The sequence below is a fragment of the Coregonus lavaretus genome, assembly GCF_964263955.1.
Source record: "Coregonus lavaretus genome assembly, chromosome: 4".
In the NCBI taxonomy this organism is placed as follows: Eukaryota; Metazoa; Chordata; class Actinopteri; order Salmoniformes; family Salmonidae; genus Coregonus; species Coregonus lavaretus.
Genome location: NC_139991.1, coordinates 8,462,728 through 8,478,830, shown reverse-complemented (window position 1 = coordinate 8,478,830; position 16,103 = coordinate 8,462,728). Strand labels below are relative to the sequence as shown.

The following is a 16,103-nucleotide window of genomic DNA, read 5'->3' as shown; positions in this document are numbered from 1 at the left end:
TTGGAAAAGCACATTTTGTTTGTACAAATATTTGCATTATGTTACATATTGACTAGAACAAGATGTTACATATTGACTAGAACAAGATTGACACTAAATAATAAAATTGTTTCAGAGGTAGCCAAGGTGACAACTGAGACACAGCTTTAATAAATAATAAAATATATTTATTTTCTGGAATAAAGGATATGGTTTACATATTTGGCATAAAGAGTGTTTGGCATGAAAACAGTGTTTGAAAGAATACAGCAGATTTAAGGCACATTGTATGATACGAATTAACAAAATCAGCATTTATTTAACTGTAACCTCAAACATTTCTGATAATACACCCAAGATCCCGACATTGTGATAAAAATAAAGACACCAAACTATTCTGCTACGCGGATACCACAGAGCAGGCCTATACAATAAATCATCAGTCTATTCACTACAGATTGCATGTGCTCAGGACTTTTACATTGTACAAGAATAAATGGAAGTGCATTGTGACAAAAATATCCTGTGTCAAAATGTTCAATGTAATAAGGATGGGTTTCCTTTTAATACACAGGGCAGTGTTTTCAACTAATACAATTTCCAGTGGCTTCTCACTTTTCTACTGAATCTCAGAAAAGTTACAATACACTTATGTTTTACAATCTAAAATACATACAATATTCTCTGAAATGAAAACATAAAAAAGGCACTTAATTGACTGTGTATGGACAAGTGTATGGAGAGGCACCACACCAAATGGCATAATCAAATGAACAAAACATAATAATGCTTTGGTACATTTGGCAGGGGTTAGTTACATTCAGCTTTGCACGTCATACCCCCCCCCCCATCTTGCCCAAACTTCCTATGACACCATTGATTTACAAATATTACATGCCTTTCATCACTTGCCATACAGCCCAGTCCTACCAAAACATCACTGAGGGGAACTGAAGGTGTAACCATTATCTGTATGTGGACTCTAACAAGCACATTTGCCCTTCTCCTGGGTCTTGGGCTCTGTGATGTCTGTGTGACCACTGTGTCCGTTAGATCGCACGGTTCCGTCAGGGATCCAGGACTTGTCCACGCAGCGCTCCATCCTCTTCATGATGAGGTCCAGCAGGACATCCACAGCCTGGCTAACAAACTGCCCGTTAGCTGCACTTGTTTCAAAGTAAGGGATTCTGCACGGGAAGGAGAGCAACACATTATAAGGTCAACATTGACTGATATTTATCTTAATGAGGCATACTATCTACCTACAACCTGAATATGTTTGGATCTAATTGAAAGCTTTACTTTAAGACAGAATATAGTTCTCAGCAGTTGAAAAGAAATCAAGGTTGAAAAAACAAAACTGTTTGGGTGTCCTTTGTTTTTCGTCATGAAACATGCATTAGTGCTACAGCAGTGGAAGATAAATCTTTAAAATAGTAGAGGAGCATGGCTCTCTAAAAACCACAATGGCTTTCAGACTGGTGGAGCCATGGGTTCAAATAACGTTAAAAAAAATATGAACACTGTAACCAAATCTGACATATGAGTCATATCTAGTCAACCATGACAACTCAATATGATGTGTGACCTTTCCAGGGTAAGAATGCTGTTAATTAACTATAGCTCAGCATTCAACACCATAGTACCCTCCAAGCTCATCATTAAGCTCGAGGCCCTGGGTCTGAACCCCGCCCTGTGCAACTGGGTCCTGGACTTCCTGACGGGCCGCCCCCAGGTGGTGAAGGTAGGAAACAACATCTCCACTTCGCTGATCCTCAACACTGAGGCCCCACAAGGGTGCGTGCTCAGCCCCCTCCTGTACACCCTGTTCACCCATGACATGGCCAAGCACGCCTCCAACTCAATCATCAAGTTTGCAGACGACACAAGTATTAGGCTTGATTACCAACAATGGCGAGACCGCCTACAGGGAGGAGGTGAGGGCTCTGGGAGTGTGGTGCCAGGAAAATAACCTCTCACTCAATGTCAACAAAACAAAGGAGATGATCGTGGACTTCAGGAAACAGCAGAGGGTGCACCCCCGTATCCACATCGACGGGACCGCAGTGGAGAAGGTGGAAAGCTTCAAGTTCCTTGGCGTACACATCACCGACAAACTGAAATGGTCTACCCACGCAGACAGTATGGTGAAGGCGGCGCAACAGAGCCTCTTCAACCTCAGGAGGCTGAAGAAATTCGGCTTGGCACCTAAAACCCTCACAAACTTTTACAGATGCACAATTGAGAGCATCCTGTCGGGCTGTATCACCGCCTGGTATGGCAACTGCACCGCCCGCAACCGCAGGGCTCTCCAGAGGGTGGTGCGGTCTGCCGAACACATTACCGGGGGCAAACTACCCGCCCTCCAAGACACATACAGCACCCGATGTCACAGGAAGGCCAACAAGATCATCAAGGACATCAACCACCCGAGCCACTGCCTGTTCACCCCGCTATCATCCAGAAGGCGAGGTCAGTACAGGTGCATCAAAGCTGGGACAGAGAGAATTAAAAACAGCTTCTATCTCAAGGCCATCAGACTGTTAAATAGCCATCGCTAGCACATTAGAGGCTGCTGCTGCCTATTGAAATCACTGGCCACTTTAAGAAATGGAACACTAGTCACTTTAATAATGTTTACATATCTTGCACTACTCATCTCATATGTATATACTGCATTCTATTCTATAATATTCTACTGTATTTTAGTCCATGCCGTTCTGTCATTGCTTGTTCATATATGTATATATTCTTAAATTCCATTCCTTACTAGTTTTGTGTGTATTGGGTATATGTTGTGAAATGGTTAGATATTACTTGTTAGATATTACTGCACTGTCGGAGCTAGAAGCACAAGTATTTCGCTACACCCGCTATAACATCTGCTAAACACGTGTATGTGACAAATAAAATTTGATTTGATTTAAACAAAACTGTCTGGAAGAGAGACTTCAGACTCCTCTGTTTAGTAAGGAGATTGATGGCTGGCTACCTGTATGATATTCGGCAATAACACTATGACTAGGCCATGTAAATCAGATTATCCCTCCTAAAACTTTGTTGTCACTTAGATATTTTCCTGGCACAAAATAAACTTTTATGATGAGCTGAATGGTTTTGACACAACATGATCATAACTTTACTAGACACTGAGGGCTCAATTTTCGGCTGGCCTTAAGCAGAACGGCTCATAATAATGACCGGAAAGGAACAAATGGAACGGCATCAAACACCTGGAGCCCGCGTGTGTGATACCATTCCACTAATTCTGCTCCAGTCATTACCACGAGCCCGTTCTCCCCAATTAAGGTGGGGATATTTAAGACCAACCGAAAGCTGGTCGTTATGGCATGGATTTTGACAACGGAAGCCAGCCTATCCAGCCGAGACGCACAGTGCCCATTCAAACATGGAATAAGATAAATGCTTTTTGTGCCCATGAACCTCGTATTTAGAAACATAAAAAACGGTGTTTCCCCCCCAATTTCGTTTAATTAAAACCCAAGCAAAGCCTCCCGTCCTCTCAATTAAGTCTTTTTTTTGTCCTGCCAATTCATTCGCCAAGTAGTCAAGACTATCGATAAAGGGTTATATAATATTATATTATTTTAGCCAGGTCCGGTTATTATTTTGGATGTAGGCTATATGCCCATCATGGAACGAGAGATTAGATAATCCGTTGACACTCGTATTTAGAAACATTTAAATTATTTCCGTGTAACAATTGCTTGTTTTCCCTTTCGTTTGATTAAAAAACAAGCTACCCTTACCCTACTATAACGAAAGCTGGTTCAACAGCAATACATCTGATGAAGTCTTTCTTATCCTGGCCATGCATTCGCCAAGTCGCCTATACATAAAACGTTTCTAAATGGTCTACTAATGAGGCTTTTGCATTCATTATTCACAATTCAGATAGGCCTACCTGCAGTGCATGCTCCATTCGACTTGTATCCATCCCAATTTCCAAAGAGCGCCTCTTGTCCAGTTACCAAAGACACGCTCCTTCAAACTTATTAAAATGTTTCTGTCCTATAATGCAGGATCAACGGTAGGCCTAGGCTATATTTTGCTTATTGAGAATGTGCCTCACACAAACAATACAATTTAAGGGAGCCTTGTATTTTTTATTTTATAAGTGCGATACCTAAAGGCCTATACTCATTGAAGCCAATTATAACAATGTTGACTTAACACGCCAAACATATTGAGCAAACACTGGATGTTTTTTTTTCTCCTGTTGCTATCACTCCCTATTTATGCTATTGAATAAACTGTAGTATTAATCTACAATGGCCTAGGACAGAATATTCCGTGCCACCAGCCGAATTGATGAGTTGAGTTGATGACAATGCAAAGACCTTCAATAACCTACAGAATTGAGAAACAAATGCAGTCTTGATTGGCCAGTGAGTGGCCAAGTTATCCTCACACCTACAACTTGTTTATTCATCAAAACCCAGCCATTTCCTGCCACCGCCAGCTATTGCACTCATAATAAGCTGTGAAAATAGCAAAAATATTTCTGACACACCCCTCAACCTACAGTATAGAGCTATCGCCAGCGCTTACATTTACCATTGCATTACATGCTGACCACACTGCCCGCGTTGCGTGCGTCAATGAGCGCCTGCATACCCAGGTGCTAAAATAGAATTTGGTTCTATTTTGATGCTTGAGGCGCTGCAAATCCCGCCTCTCCCATCTCCTCATTGTTTTTTTAGGTGCTTATTCCCACGTGGGTGATTGAAAGATGAACTCCAGTCAAAGTTGGTTGCCAAACCCCATATAAGATTACTAGAAACTAACTAGGTTTCCCCTTTTATCTGTGGATTAATTGTTGGAGTAACACACGATTTTGTGTGACTCAAAATGGGTCAAAATTCTACAAAGATCTACAAAAAAGGACCTTATGGATTGTGCAATGTTTATATCCCAGGGCAAATTAGCTAGCAACAGCAAGCTACCTAGCTAAATGTCCATGAATGTTTCATGTGTTTCGACCAGTCCCCAAATTAATATAGTTGGTTCAGAGTTCGTTTTGATATTTCAACATGCGTGTCCTGATCTTGTCTGGTGTGGATGGACAAAATCAACATGCGTGCGATGCCACTCGTGTATGCCAGGTCTAGTCAGCATGTTAGGTTTGTTAAAATAAAGGCCATAGTCTCTTACAACATGGCTTTTGACCCCAAATATGGTGCATTTGTTAGTTTTAGCAAAACATAGGAGGTCCATATATAATCCCTTTGTATTCACTAAATGTGTATCTTCAGGTCACAAGCAGGATACTTTACATGGGTGTGTAAATATTTGCCTTTCCAGAAGGACCAACCTAGCCTAACATTTAGTATCGTTCGAGATTGCCCTGCACAGTCTTGTGTAAACACACATCAGCCACTGCCTTCTTGGCAAATGTTTCAGCGAGGGTTAGGCACAGGTAAGGGACACATACCCATACTTCTCTGCCAGCTCACGGGCCTCATCTTCACGGACTGCCCTCTGCTCCTGCAGGTCACACTTGTTGCCACAGAGTACAATGTCTGGATTCTCGCAGTAAGCATGCATCTGTAATTGGCCTGAAAAAGAGAATAAGCCAGTCATCAGCCCACCAGTTGCGATTTAAAGATAGTGGTTAAGACACTGCACACACCTTTAGAAGTCAATAGGAGACTCAAGAGATTGTACATGTAGATTCTGACAACCACAGAGGACTTACTCATCCAATTTCTGACATTGAGGAAACTCTGCTCATTGGTGAGGTCAAACAGGAGGAGGAAGCCCATCGCATCTCGGAAGAAAGCTGTTGTCAAACTCCGAAACCTGACACCACACAAGAAAAAACACCTTGTAAAGAGCTTCATTCAGCTTGGAGAAAGTAAGCATTTGAAAGCTGCCAACAAATACCTGAGAGCCAGTGAGGGCTTGAGCAAGAGTGTCAGTGGGAGATGAGTTTTTGAATTGGCTTACCTCTCCTGTCCTGCCGTGTCCCACAGCTGAACATGAATCCTCTGTCCTCTGCCTGCTGCCCCGTCTGGACCATTTGATTTGTATACCTGTCAGACAGAGAGAGAGTTATTATACCCATATAAAGCAGTGGGAGGTCATCTGGCTATGAGGCCCTAAAAATATATTTTCCCATTAGTCATCCTACATATACTATCTTGCAACCCAAAGAGAACCTAAACATTTAGATGGAAAATGTTTGCCCTGATAATCTCTACAATATACATGGCATGAGTGATTATGCCTAAATTACCCTGGTGTTTGGTTATGTGGTGTGAAGTGTTTATTTTCTAGGAGGGTGCTGCTGAACTAAAGTGATATTAGTCATCCTTTCCTGGTCTGGGAGTTCCTCAGATTCCTGCAACACCCACACATAATACTACATCTGCAGGTTCATATGTTTCAGACCTGCCCCCCCCAAAAAATATATATATACCGCTCTATCTTTTGCACTATGAGGAGTAATGTTTTGAAGCTGCTACTTACTTTCCATGGTTAATAGTAAACCTGCACTACAAAACATTTCACATGGAATGGAATAATTGGCCATTTCAAATGTTAACTCTTTCAACCAAGCAGCATACTAATTGGTCATTATGGGTGGCAGGGGAGCACCTGTATGTGAATAATTAAATTAATGATCAGACACACGCAAATGTTTTTAATGACAAATTGTATGACTAGGGCAATCAACTTACCACTCGTTTTTCTCTGAAATCGATGCCCACTGTAGTGATGAATTTAGAGTTAAACTTTTTGTCTGTGTACTGGTAGAGAAAGCTGGTTTTCCCCACTCCAGAATCACCAAGGGCTAGGAATTTGATGAGGTAATCATAGTCCCCATCAGACATAGTGAGTGCTTATTTCAGACCTGAAAACCAGACAAAGAAACCAAACAATGAAGGAAGCAATTTACAAACTGTGCACATATCCTGATGCAAATTTAAAACAGAGACTGTAGATAATAATTTGTAAACTACACTATATATACAGAAAAGTATGTGGACACCACTTCAAATTAGTGGATTCAGCCATTTCAGCCACACCCGTTGCTGACAGGTGTATAAAATCGAACACACAGCCATGCAATCTCCATAGACAAACATTGGCAGTAGAATGGCCTTACTGAAGAGCTCAGTGACTTTCAACGTGGCACCGTCATAGGATGCCACCTTTCCAACAAGTCAGTTCGTCAAATTTCTGCCATGCTAGAGCTGCCCCGGCCAACTGTAAGTGCTGTTATTGTGAAGTGGAAACGTCTACGAGCAACAATGGCTCAGCTGCAAAGTGGTAGGCCACACAAGCTCAGAGAACGGGACCATAAAAATCATCTGTCCTCGGTTGCAACACTCATTACTGAGTTCCAAACTGCCTCTGGAAGCAACGTCAGCACATGAACTGTTCGTCGGGAGCTTCATGAAATGGGTTTCCATGGCCGAGCAGCCGCACACAAGCCTAAGATCACCATGAGCAATGCCAAGCGTCAGCTGGAGTGGTGTACAACTTGCCGCCATTGGACTCTGGAGCAGTGGAAACACGTTCTCTAGAGTGATGAATCAAGCTTCACCATCTGGCAGTCTGACGGACGAATCTGGGTTTGGCGGATGCCAGGAGAACGCTACCTGCCCCAATGCATAGTGCCAACTGTAAAGTTTGTGGAGGAGGAATAATGGTCTGGGGCTGTTTGTCATGATTCGGACTATGTCCCTTAGTTCCACAGTGAAGGGAAATCTTAACGCTACAGACGATTCTGTGCTTCAACTTTGTGGCAACAGTTTGGGGAAGGCCCTTTCCTGTTTCAGCATGGCAATGCCCCTGTGCACAAAGCGAGGTCCATACAGAAATGGTTTGTCGAGATCGGTGTGGAAGAACTTGACTGGCCTGCACAGAGCCCTGACCTAAACCCCATCTTACACCTTTGGGATGAATTGGAATGCCGACTGTGAGCCAGGCCTAATCGCCCAACATCAGTGCCTGACCTCACTAATGCTCGTGGCTGAATGGAAGCAAGTCCCCGCAGCAATGTTCCAACATCTAGTGGAAAGCCTTTTTAATTTTTTTATTTAACCTTTATTTAACCAGGTAAGCCAGTTGAGAACAAGTTCTCATTTACAACTGCGACCTGGCCAAGATAAAGCAAAGCAGTGCGATAAAAACAACAACACAGAGTTACATATGGGGTAAAACAAAACATAAAGTCAAAAATACAACAGAAAATATATATACAGTGTGTGCAAATGTAGCAAGTTATGGAGGTAAGGCAATAAATAGGCCATAGTGCAAAATAATTACAATTAGTATTAACACTGCAATGATAGATGTGCAAGAGATGATGTGCAAATAGAAATACTGGGGTACAAATGAGCAAAATAAATAACAATTTAGGGATGAGGTAGTTGGGCGGGCTAATTTCAGATGGGCTGTGTACAGGTGCAGTGATCGGTAAGGTGCTCTGACAACTGATGCTTAAAGTTAGTGAGGGACATAAGAGTCTCAAGCTTCAGAGATTTTTGCAATTCGTTCCAGTCATTGGCAGCAGAGAACTGGAAGGAATGGCAGCCAAAGGAGGTGTTGGCTTTGGGGATGACCAGTGAGATATACCTGCTGGAGCGCATACTACGGATGGGTGTTGCTATGGTGACCAATGAGCTAATATAAGGCGGGGATTTGCCTAGCAGTGATTTATAGATGGCCTGGAGCCAGTGGGTTTGGTGACGAATATGTAGTGAGGACCAGCCAACAAGAGCGTACAGGTCACAGTGGTGGGTAGTATATGGGGCTTTGGTGACAAAACGGATGGCACTGTGATAGACTACATCCAATTTGCTGAGTAGAGTGTTGGGGGCTATTTTGTAAATGACATCGCCGAAGTCAAGGATCGGTAGGATAGTCAGTTTTACGAGGGCATGTTTGGCAGCATAAGTGAAGGAGGCTTTGTTGCGAAATAGGAAGCCGATTCTAGATTTAACTTTGGATTGGAGACCAAGGCTATTTAGTCTGCCAATAAGAATGCGGTGGTTGACAGAGTCGAAAGCCTTGGCCAGGTCGATGAAGACGGCTGCACAGTACTGTCTATTATCGATCGCGGTTATAATATCGTTTAGGACCTTGAGCATGGCTGAGGTGCACCCATAACCAGCTCGGAAACCGGATTGCATAGCGGAGAAGTTATGTTGGGATTCGAAATGGTCGGTGATCTGTTTGTTAACTTGGCTTTCAAATACTTTCGAAAGGCAGGGCAGGATGGATATAGGTCTGTAACAGTTTGGATCTAGAGTGTCACCCCCTTTGAAGAGGGGGATGACCGCAGCAGGTTTCCAATCTCTGGGGATCTCAGACGTTACGAAAGAGAGGTTGAACAGGCTAGTAATAGGGGTTGCGACAATTTCGGCAGCTAATTTTAGAAAGAAAGGGTCCAGATTGTCTAGCCCAGATGATTTGTAGGGGTCCAGATTTTGCAGCTCTTTCAGAACATCAGCTGTCTGAATTTGTGTGAAGGAGAAGCGGGGGGGGGGGGGCATGGGCAAGTTGCAGCGGAGGGTGCAGAGCGCAGAGCTGGTGGCCGGGGTAGTGGTAGCCAGGTGGAAAGCATGGCCAGCCGTAGCAAAATGATTGTTGAAATTCTCGATTATTGTAGATTTATCGGTGGTGATAGTGTTTCCTAGCCTCAGTGCAGTGGGCAGCTGGGAGGAGGTGCTCTTATTCTCCATGGACTTTACAGTGTCCCAAAACCTTTTGGAGTTAGTGCTACAGGATGCACATTTCTGTTTGAAAAAGCTAGCCTTTGCTTTCCTAACTGCTTGTGTATATTGGTTCCTAACTTCCCTGAAAAGTTGCATATCGCTGGGGCTATTCGATGCTAATGCAGTACACCACAGGATGTTTTTGTGCTGGTCAAGGGCAGTCAAGTCTGAGGAGAACCAGGGGCTATATCTGTTCTTAGTTCTGTATTTTTTGAATGGGGCATGCTTATTTAAGATTGAGAGGAAATTACTTTTAAAGAACAACCAGGCATCCTCTACTGACGGAATGAGATCGATATCCATCCAGGATACCTGGGCCAGGTCAATTAGGAAGGCCTGCTCGCTAAAGTGTTTTAGGGAGTGTTTGACAGTGATGAGGGGTGGTCGTTTGACCGCGGACCCGTTACGGACGCAGGCAATAAGGCAGTGATCGCTGAGATCCTGGTTGAAGACAGCAGAGGTGTATTTAGAGGGTAAGTTAGTCAGGATGATATCTATGAGGGTGCCCATGTTTACGGATTTAGGGTTGTACCTGGTAGGTTTGTTGATAATTTGTGTGAGATTGAGGGCATCTAGTTTGGATTGTGGCTTTAAGAACTGGTCTTCTAGTGCGTTGGGTACAGAGAATAAAGGGGGCAGATTTCCGGGCGTTGTAGAATAGATTCAGGGCATTATGTACAGACAAGGATATGGAAGGATATGAGTACAGTGGAGGTAAACCTAAGTGTTGGGTAACAATGAAAGAGATAGCATCACTGGAGGCACCGATTGAGCTGGTCTCGGCGTGTATGGGGGGTGGAACAAAGGAACTATTTGAGGCAGTTTGAGAGGGACTTGGGGTTCTACAGTGAAATTGTATAATAAGAACTAACTGGAACAGCAATAGGCAAGGCATATTGACATAGGAGAGGCATAAAGCAATCACAGGTGTTATTAGAGAGAGCTAAGACAACAACTGGTAATGGCGATAAAGTTTGGGCCGAGGCTAAACAGATAAACAGGACAGGGTACCGTGTAAAGGAACAGTCCAGCAGGCATCAGCTGTGCAGCTGAGTGATCATAAGGTCCAGTGAACAGCAATATGTGAGTCCGAGAGCAGTTCGAATTTGTGCCACAGCACAGGCGAGCAGGAAGAAGAAGGCTTCCCAGAAGAGTGGAGGCTGTTATAGCAGCAAAGGGGGGGACCAACTCCATATTAATGCCCATGATTTTGGAATGAGATGTTGGACGAGCACGTGTCCACATACTTTTGGTCATGTAGTGTATTTCAAATTCAGAAAAATTTAATTAAATCATGAGCACATTTTCTGAAGGGTTTCTATTACATAATCACAACATAAAAAAACGGTTCCCATTGCTTTAAAAAGTGTTGATTTTTCCGCTAGCAGGATACATTTTAGAACTATGTTGGAGACAGACACCCCTCTGTCTGTCTTGAGAGTCTAGCCTGCAGCTCTTTTGTCATGGTCATGTTGTAAGTATTCTGACACAGTAACAGGAAACACACATTTTTTATCTGAAAGAAAACTAAATTTGCCTCCAAGCATGTTCAATAAGGAAACAGAAAATAAATACTCAAACTCAGATCCTGCTATAGCCCCATCCGCAGTAAACTTTCACCTGCTTGCTTGGTAAAAGTGGATAGTCTCCTATTTGGGGCAACTGTTACAGATTGAAACTCTACATGAGAGGATTAATTGGCGGTAATTAGGCAAATAAGACCAAGAATTACGCAATTGATCAACGGACTGTAAAAATTCACAAGAAAAACTAGTTCTTCCATAGAGTTGTCAAAATTGAGTTCAAATTGTATTGAGCGTTGTCTGGGCATCTGGAGTTTTCACTGGCATGATTGGTCATGGTCCATAAATAGTTTGTGTAAATAAATCAGAATGAATCAATGTGTTTTTGATAGATACAAAATGTATTACACAAAGCTATAGTGCCATGCATTACTACAGAGTTATTATATCATAGCTAGAAAGTTGAGGCCTGTGAATGAGAAAGAATATCGTGGACACAAGATGAGCTGAACACAGACATCCATCAAATTATATTCAAGGGAACAAGCTGGGTGTGATTCCCACTGAAAGCAGAGTCCATCATATGACCACAGCATGAAAAGGCATTCAGACACGTCCCACATTCTTTCACTCTGTCCAGCGCTAAAACCCTCATCCTGAGCAATAAGCTGCTTAAAGTCTGGAGCAAAATCAAGTTCTGTGATGAACACACTGTGACTGGACTAGCGGCACCCCATCTCCAGCCTCTCTGAGCTGTTCACCAGTGGGAAATGGAATAGCCAGGCTTACATTCTAAAAGGCTTGTATATGGACAGACTTACTAGGCTTCACCGCACAACTGCACAGTACTACCTGCACACACTAATCGATTGACCTCGTCAAGCAAAAAGGACAGTCAACTGTGTTATTGTACAAGTAAATGATATGTCTCAAATCTCTTGGTCGCCAGGCAGTTCATGCTGCTATAAGTGTACACCATCTGGCCAGCAGGGACACATTCACAGAGGCTTTCCCCAGAGAAACAGGCACCCAGGCTTGCGGGCAGCCCTGCTTTTTCGAAGGTTAGGATCACTGAGGCGGCACCAGTCGCCGCCAATGGTAATCAGATTAACTGCAAAGGTTCATGTGAAAGCAGGCTGCTACAGAGGATGCTAATCATGTAGGCCAAAGGCTTACAGTCTCTAGTGAAAGTCTACAGACCCCTTGCACATTTAGCAGCCTTAAAATTGTATCTAAAAAGGGATAAAACAATTTTTTTTTAAACATCTTACTGATCTACACAACCAGTGCCTGCAACCTGGTTCAGGTTATCAGTCAACCTACCAGAGTAGTTACAAACAGCACAGGAATGAAATCATCAACATGTGAAGACTGTGCAAGGGATGTGTAGACTTTCACTAGGCACTGTATCATCAAACTGCCTATCCTTCCCTAAGCTACAGTCTGTAGACAATAAACAAAAGCCTAAATTACATATTTGTATCTAATTATGCAAAATGAGTGTGGTTTAGTTTGTTTTTACTGAAATCATTTTTTTTGAAGTGTGGGGTAACAAGTAGTAGGCTTGTTTAAATAGGTAGGATAGGACAAAGAAAGTTAAAAATAAATAAAACAACTAATTTCTAGAAAAGTCATGTCATGAGACTAATCTTATCACAGCTTCTATAAGGAAACCTGAACGACTGTGATGAAATGTGTTGCTGATGAGCAGCAAAAGAAAGTTGTTGGAGGAAGCCTACTACAGTGACTGCAGTATGAAATATTTTAACAAGGTGTGAAATACAACCTTGCAAGTTAGACATTACAGCATCTTGAGTAGGCGTTCTGCACTTGTTTTTGAGTGAAATCACAGCTATACACTGACTGACTAGTTCTACCTCACTGCCTGTCACTGATATCAGGTAAACATTAATTCAGATTCCCTACACTTATGTTCATGAATTTGTTCCCACATCAAGGAAGTTGTTTACGGTCTGACTCTGTATAAAAAAGGCTGTTCAGTAGCAAGGAGAGGCTGGTCACCTGCCTGGCATGTAATGTTCCTACATGAATTACATGCTTCACAAATGATTTGATTCACATCGCTGCCCCTGCCTGGTTCTAAAACAGAAGACCCTATTGCCTTTTTTGTGCTATTACACAAACAAGGATCAGCCTTAGTCCTCTTCCCAATAGGTGTTTCAAAGTTGTTATTGTATGTTTACTTTCAAACCTAAACTTCAAGTGAAAGTGATTAAAAGAGAAGGCTTTAGGCAAAGCCTTGTTCTCTGGTGGTGCTGATTTCACACTAGTTAGAGGAAGGGCCACCCAGATTATGAGCCAGCAAGTAGAACAAAGCCTTTCATCAGACATTCTCAGAACAGTAGAGCTGAAGTACCCACCCTGGGCAGTTGTCCAACTCTAATGGTGAACTCATCGAAGGAGGAGTCGGATATGCAGATGACATGAATTTAAGCAAACTGCACAAGATGAAGGGTGTTGCAGCACCACAATGCTACAGCACTCATCTCAGATATGTTTTGACAGAATGACTTGCCAACATGCATTTGAAATATTATCAGGCTTCATCATGTTCAGGGCTGGAGGCACTATTTTGTAACATAATTTTGATGATGAGAAACGGTTTACAGATTATGATGGGCGGCGGGTAGCCTAGCGGTTAGAGGATTGGGCTAGTAACTGGAAGGTCGCTAGCTCCAAGACGCAACCCTAATTACTCCAGGGGTGCTGAACAATAGTGACTCGGGCCATGACCCCACTCTCCGAGGGCGTCTCAGGTGGAGTTTGGATATGCAAAACACACATTTCCAATTCACACATGCATATTAATACACACTTGTACATGTGTGCAATTCGACAAATATAAACACCAACCAAATTATTATTTGATTATGGTTGCGGTTATCAGTAGAAACATTTCAGACAACACATGTCCCTGGGCACACACACAAAGAAAATTGATTAACTGACACAAAACCTACTTGAAACATAATACAACATCTAATAACCCTCAGCTCAGTTTGTCATCATGTGGTTGTCTTGACTGATAATGTTTTACTCTACCATTGACACTGTTTAATAAGCATAATTCAAGCTCAATTGCGCAAATCTCAGACAAGACAGAAGTCGCTGCATCTTTGAATAGCTGACAGCTGGAAAGTAAACTAAAGACAACCCAATTTATTCCAAATGAAGTATTGGATAATCATGTCCAGAATGTGTTTAAACCTTGAGAAAATAAAAATAGATGAACAGAGACCTACAACTACTTAAAAACGTTTTCATTCTTGGTTTGGTCTGAGCTGTTTTTTCCTGCATGGCATATCTCCAACTAAAATGCACACCAAGTTAGGGAGGTAGACACCTGGTGATGTTTCACCAGCCAAATGGATACAGGTTTATGGATAGATAAATGTAGCCAATACAAGGGTAGTAATTATGATGTCCCATTACACGTCTACAGTTCCCCTCTTCATTGTTCCTTCAACTGGAACAAGGTGTGAGGGAAAACTATTAAATAATACTGTAAGTTGTGCTCTATTCAACACTATTCTAATGTGAAAACCTATTTGCCAGTGTTAGTTGGCACAGACCTGTGTAGCCTTTATTAGCGTACTACATTAAGTTGACTGCACTCAAACAGTGCCCTTACAAAAAAGATTGCAGTTAGAGTGCAGTATAACTGCATTGCAGTTATTCTGCAATTACTGCGTCCAAAAACACCAGTCGACTGCAGTTAATGCACTTTTACTGCAGTTTCAAAACTGCAATCTTTTTTTGTAAGGGTCATCAAGTAAATGTTTTGAAGGGGAGGATTACATTGATACACAAGACAACGTAGCGAAAGCAATGTGCACCACCAGGAGATAAATCTTACCTTTCTAACTGATGAGGAAGGCTTAAAACGAATGTGATCAGGAAATGTTGACATCAATTCCCAATGGAAGTGTAGTATTGTTACCATATCAAGTACAGGCTGCAAGAAGCCTATCCTGTGTTACAATGTAGGCCTATCTAATTTAAGAGTTCACCTCCGAGTTCGGATTCACTATAAAAATGGCATACATCGCATGTTGTAAAAACACAAGAACTCTCATTGCACTTTCAGTAGTCTTGGCTTCAAGTAGGCCTAGTAAATGTGAGCAGGAAATAACTTCGTTTCACTGCAGCCTCAGTGAAAATATATGTGGTCGTTATACGATAATGTAACCCCATCCTGAGAAAAATTTAACATGTTGCAGTTACAGCTGTCGAGAGAAACAAATCCGCTAAACAGCTCCATATGGAGACACATTTATTACGGTAACTTTCGAAAAATTCAACTTACCAGTGTCTGCGCTTCACTTTATTCCTTGGTGTTTCGTGTAGAAGCGCCCTATCAAAAGCGATGACAATTGGTTGATTTCTTAAAAGCACTCACTAAATTGAGTTGACTAAACCTGTTTGATCCATTTGTTGCATTAACACTCTTCACAATGTAACATCACTTCCCGTTCAGTTGAAGTAAGCCAGCCCCTCCCTCTCTCGCCAACGCATAAAAGACCTCCGTGGGAGTTCGGAACGGAAAAATACCTTTCCTGCGCAGGAGTATTATTTTGGAACTAAAATGTGAACGTTGTGGCTTGAGAAAAAGATCTGTCCACCCTTTAAAATGCTGGTGTTAAAAACAAGTTAGAAAGTTAGGAAGGATGTTATAAGGTACATGTGTAGTGGATTGTAAAGAACTTGCAGTCGGATAATTTTCCTCCGTTATTTGATTGCAGAGGGTGGTACATATAATATAATTCCCTGCCTGATCGCCTGGTTGGTCCACAGATGCTTTACTTCTAACAGTAATAAGGGCACAATGAGG

The 16,103-nt window shown here is 42.3% G+C and overlaps 1 protein-coding gene across 1 annotated transcript; it reads right to left on the bottom strand.

Moving 5' to 3' along the window:
• Positions 1-280: 280 nt before the first annotated feature.
• LOC311127240 (ras-related protein Rab-27A) lies at positions 281-15,728 on the bottom strand. Its single transcript, XM_084159039.1, has 6 exons — positions 15,579-15,728; positions 6,684-6,856; positions 5,950-6,035; positions 5,699-5,802; positions 5,435-5,558; positions 281-1,166 (listed from the first exon to the last, which is right to left on the bottom strand). Exons 2-6 carry the CDS (start codon positions 6,834-6,836, stop codon positions 962-964), a joined length of 672 nt encoding a protein of 223 aa, XP_084015165.1. The 5' UTR covers positions 6,837-6,856; positions 15,579-15,728; the 3' UTR covers positions 281-961.
• Between the last annotated feature and the right edge of the window lie 375 nt (positions 15,729-16,103).

Bases quoted from the DNA above. Each gene is read 5' to 3' on its own strand.
- LOC311127240 (XM_084159039.1), bottom strand. From the start codon at position 6,836: ATGTCTGATGGGGACTATGATTACCTCATCAAATTCCTAGCCCTTGGT. The intron at 5,559-5,698 runs GTAAGTCCTCTG...TCTCTTTTTCAG, and splicing joins CAATGTCAGAAATTGGATGA to GCCAATTACAGATGCATGCT. The intron at 1,167-5,434 runs GTATGTGTCCCT...CTTCCCGTGCAG, and splicing joins GAGCTGGCAGAGAAGTATGG to AATCCCTTACTTTGAAACAA.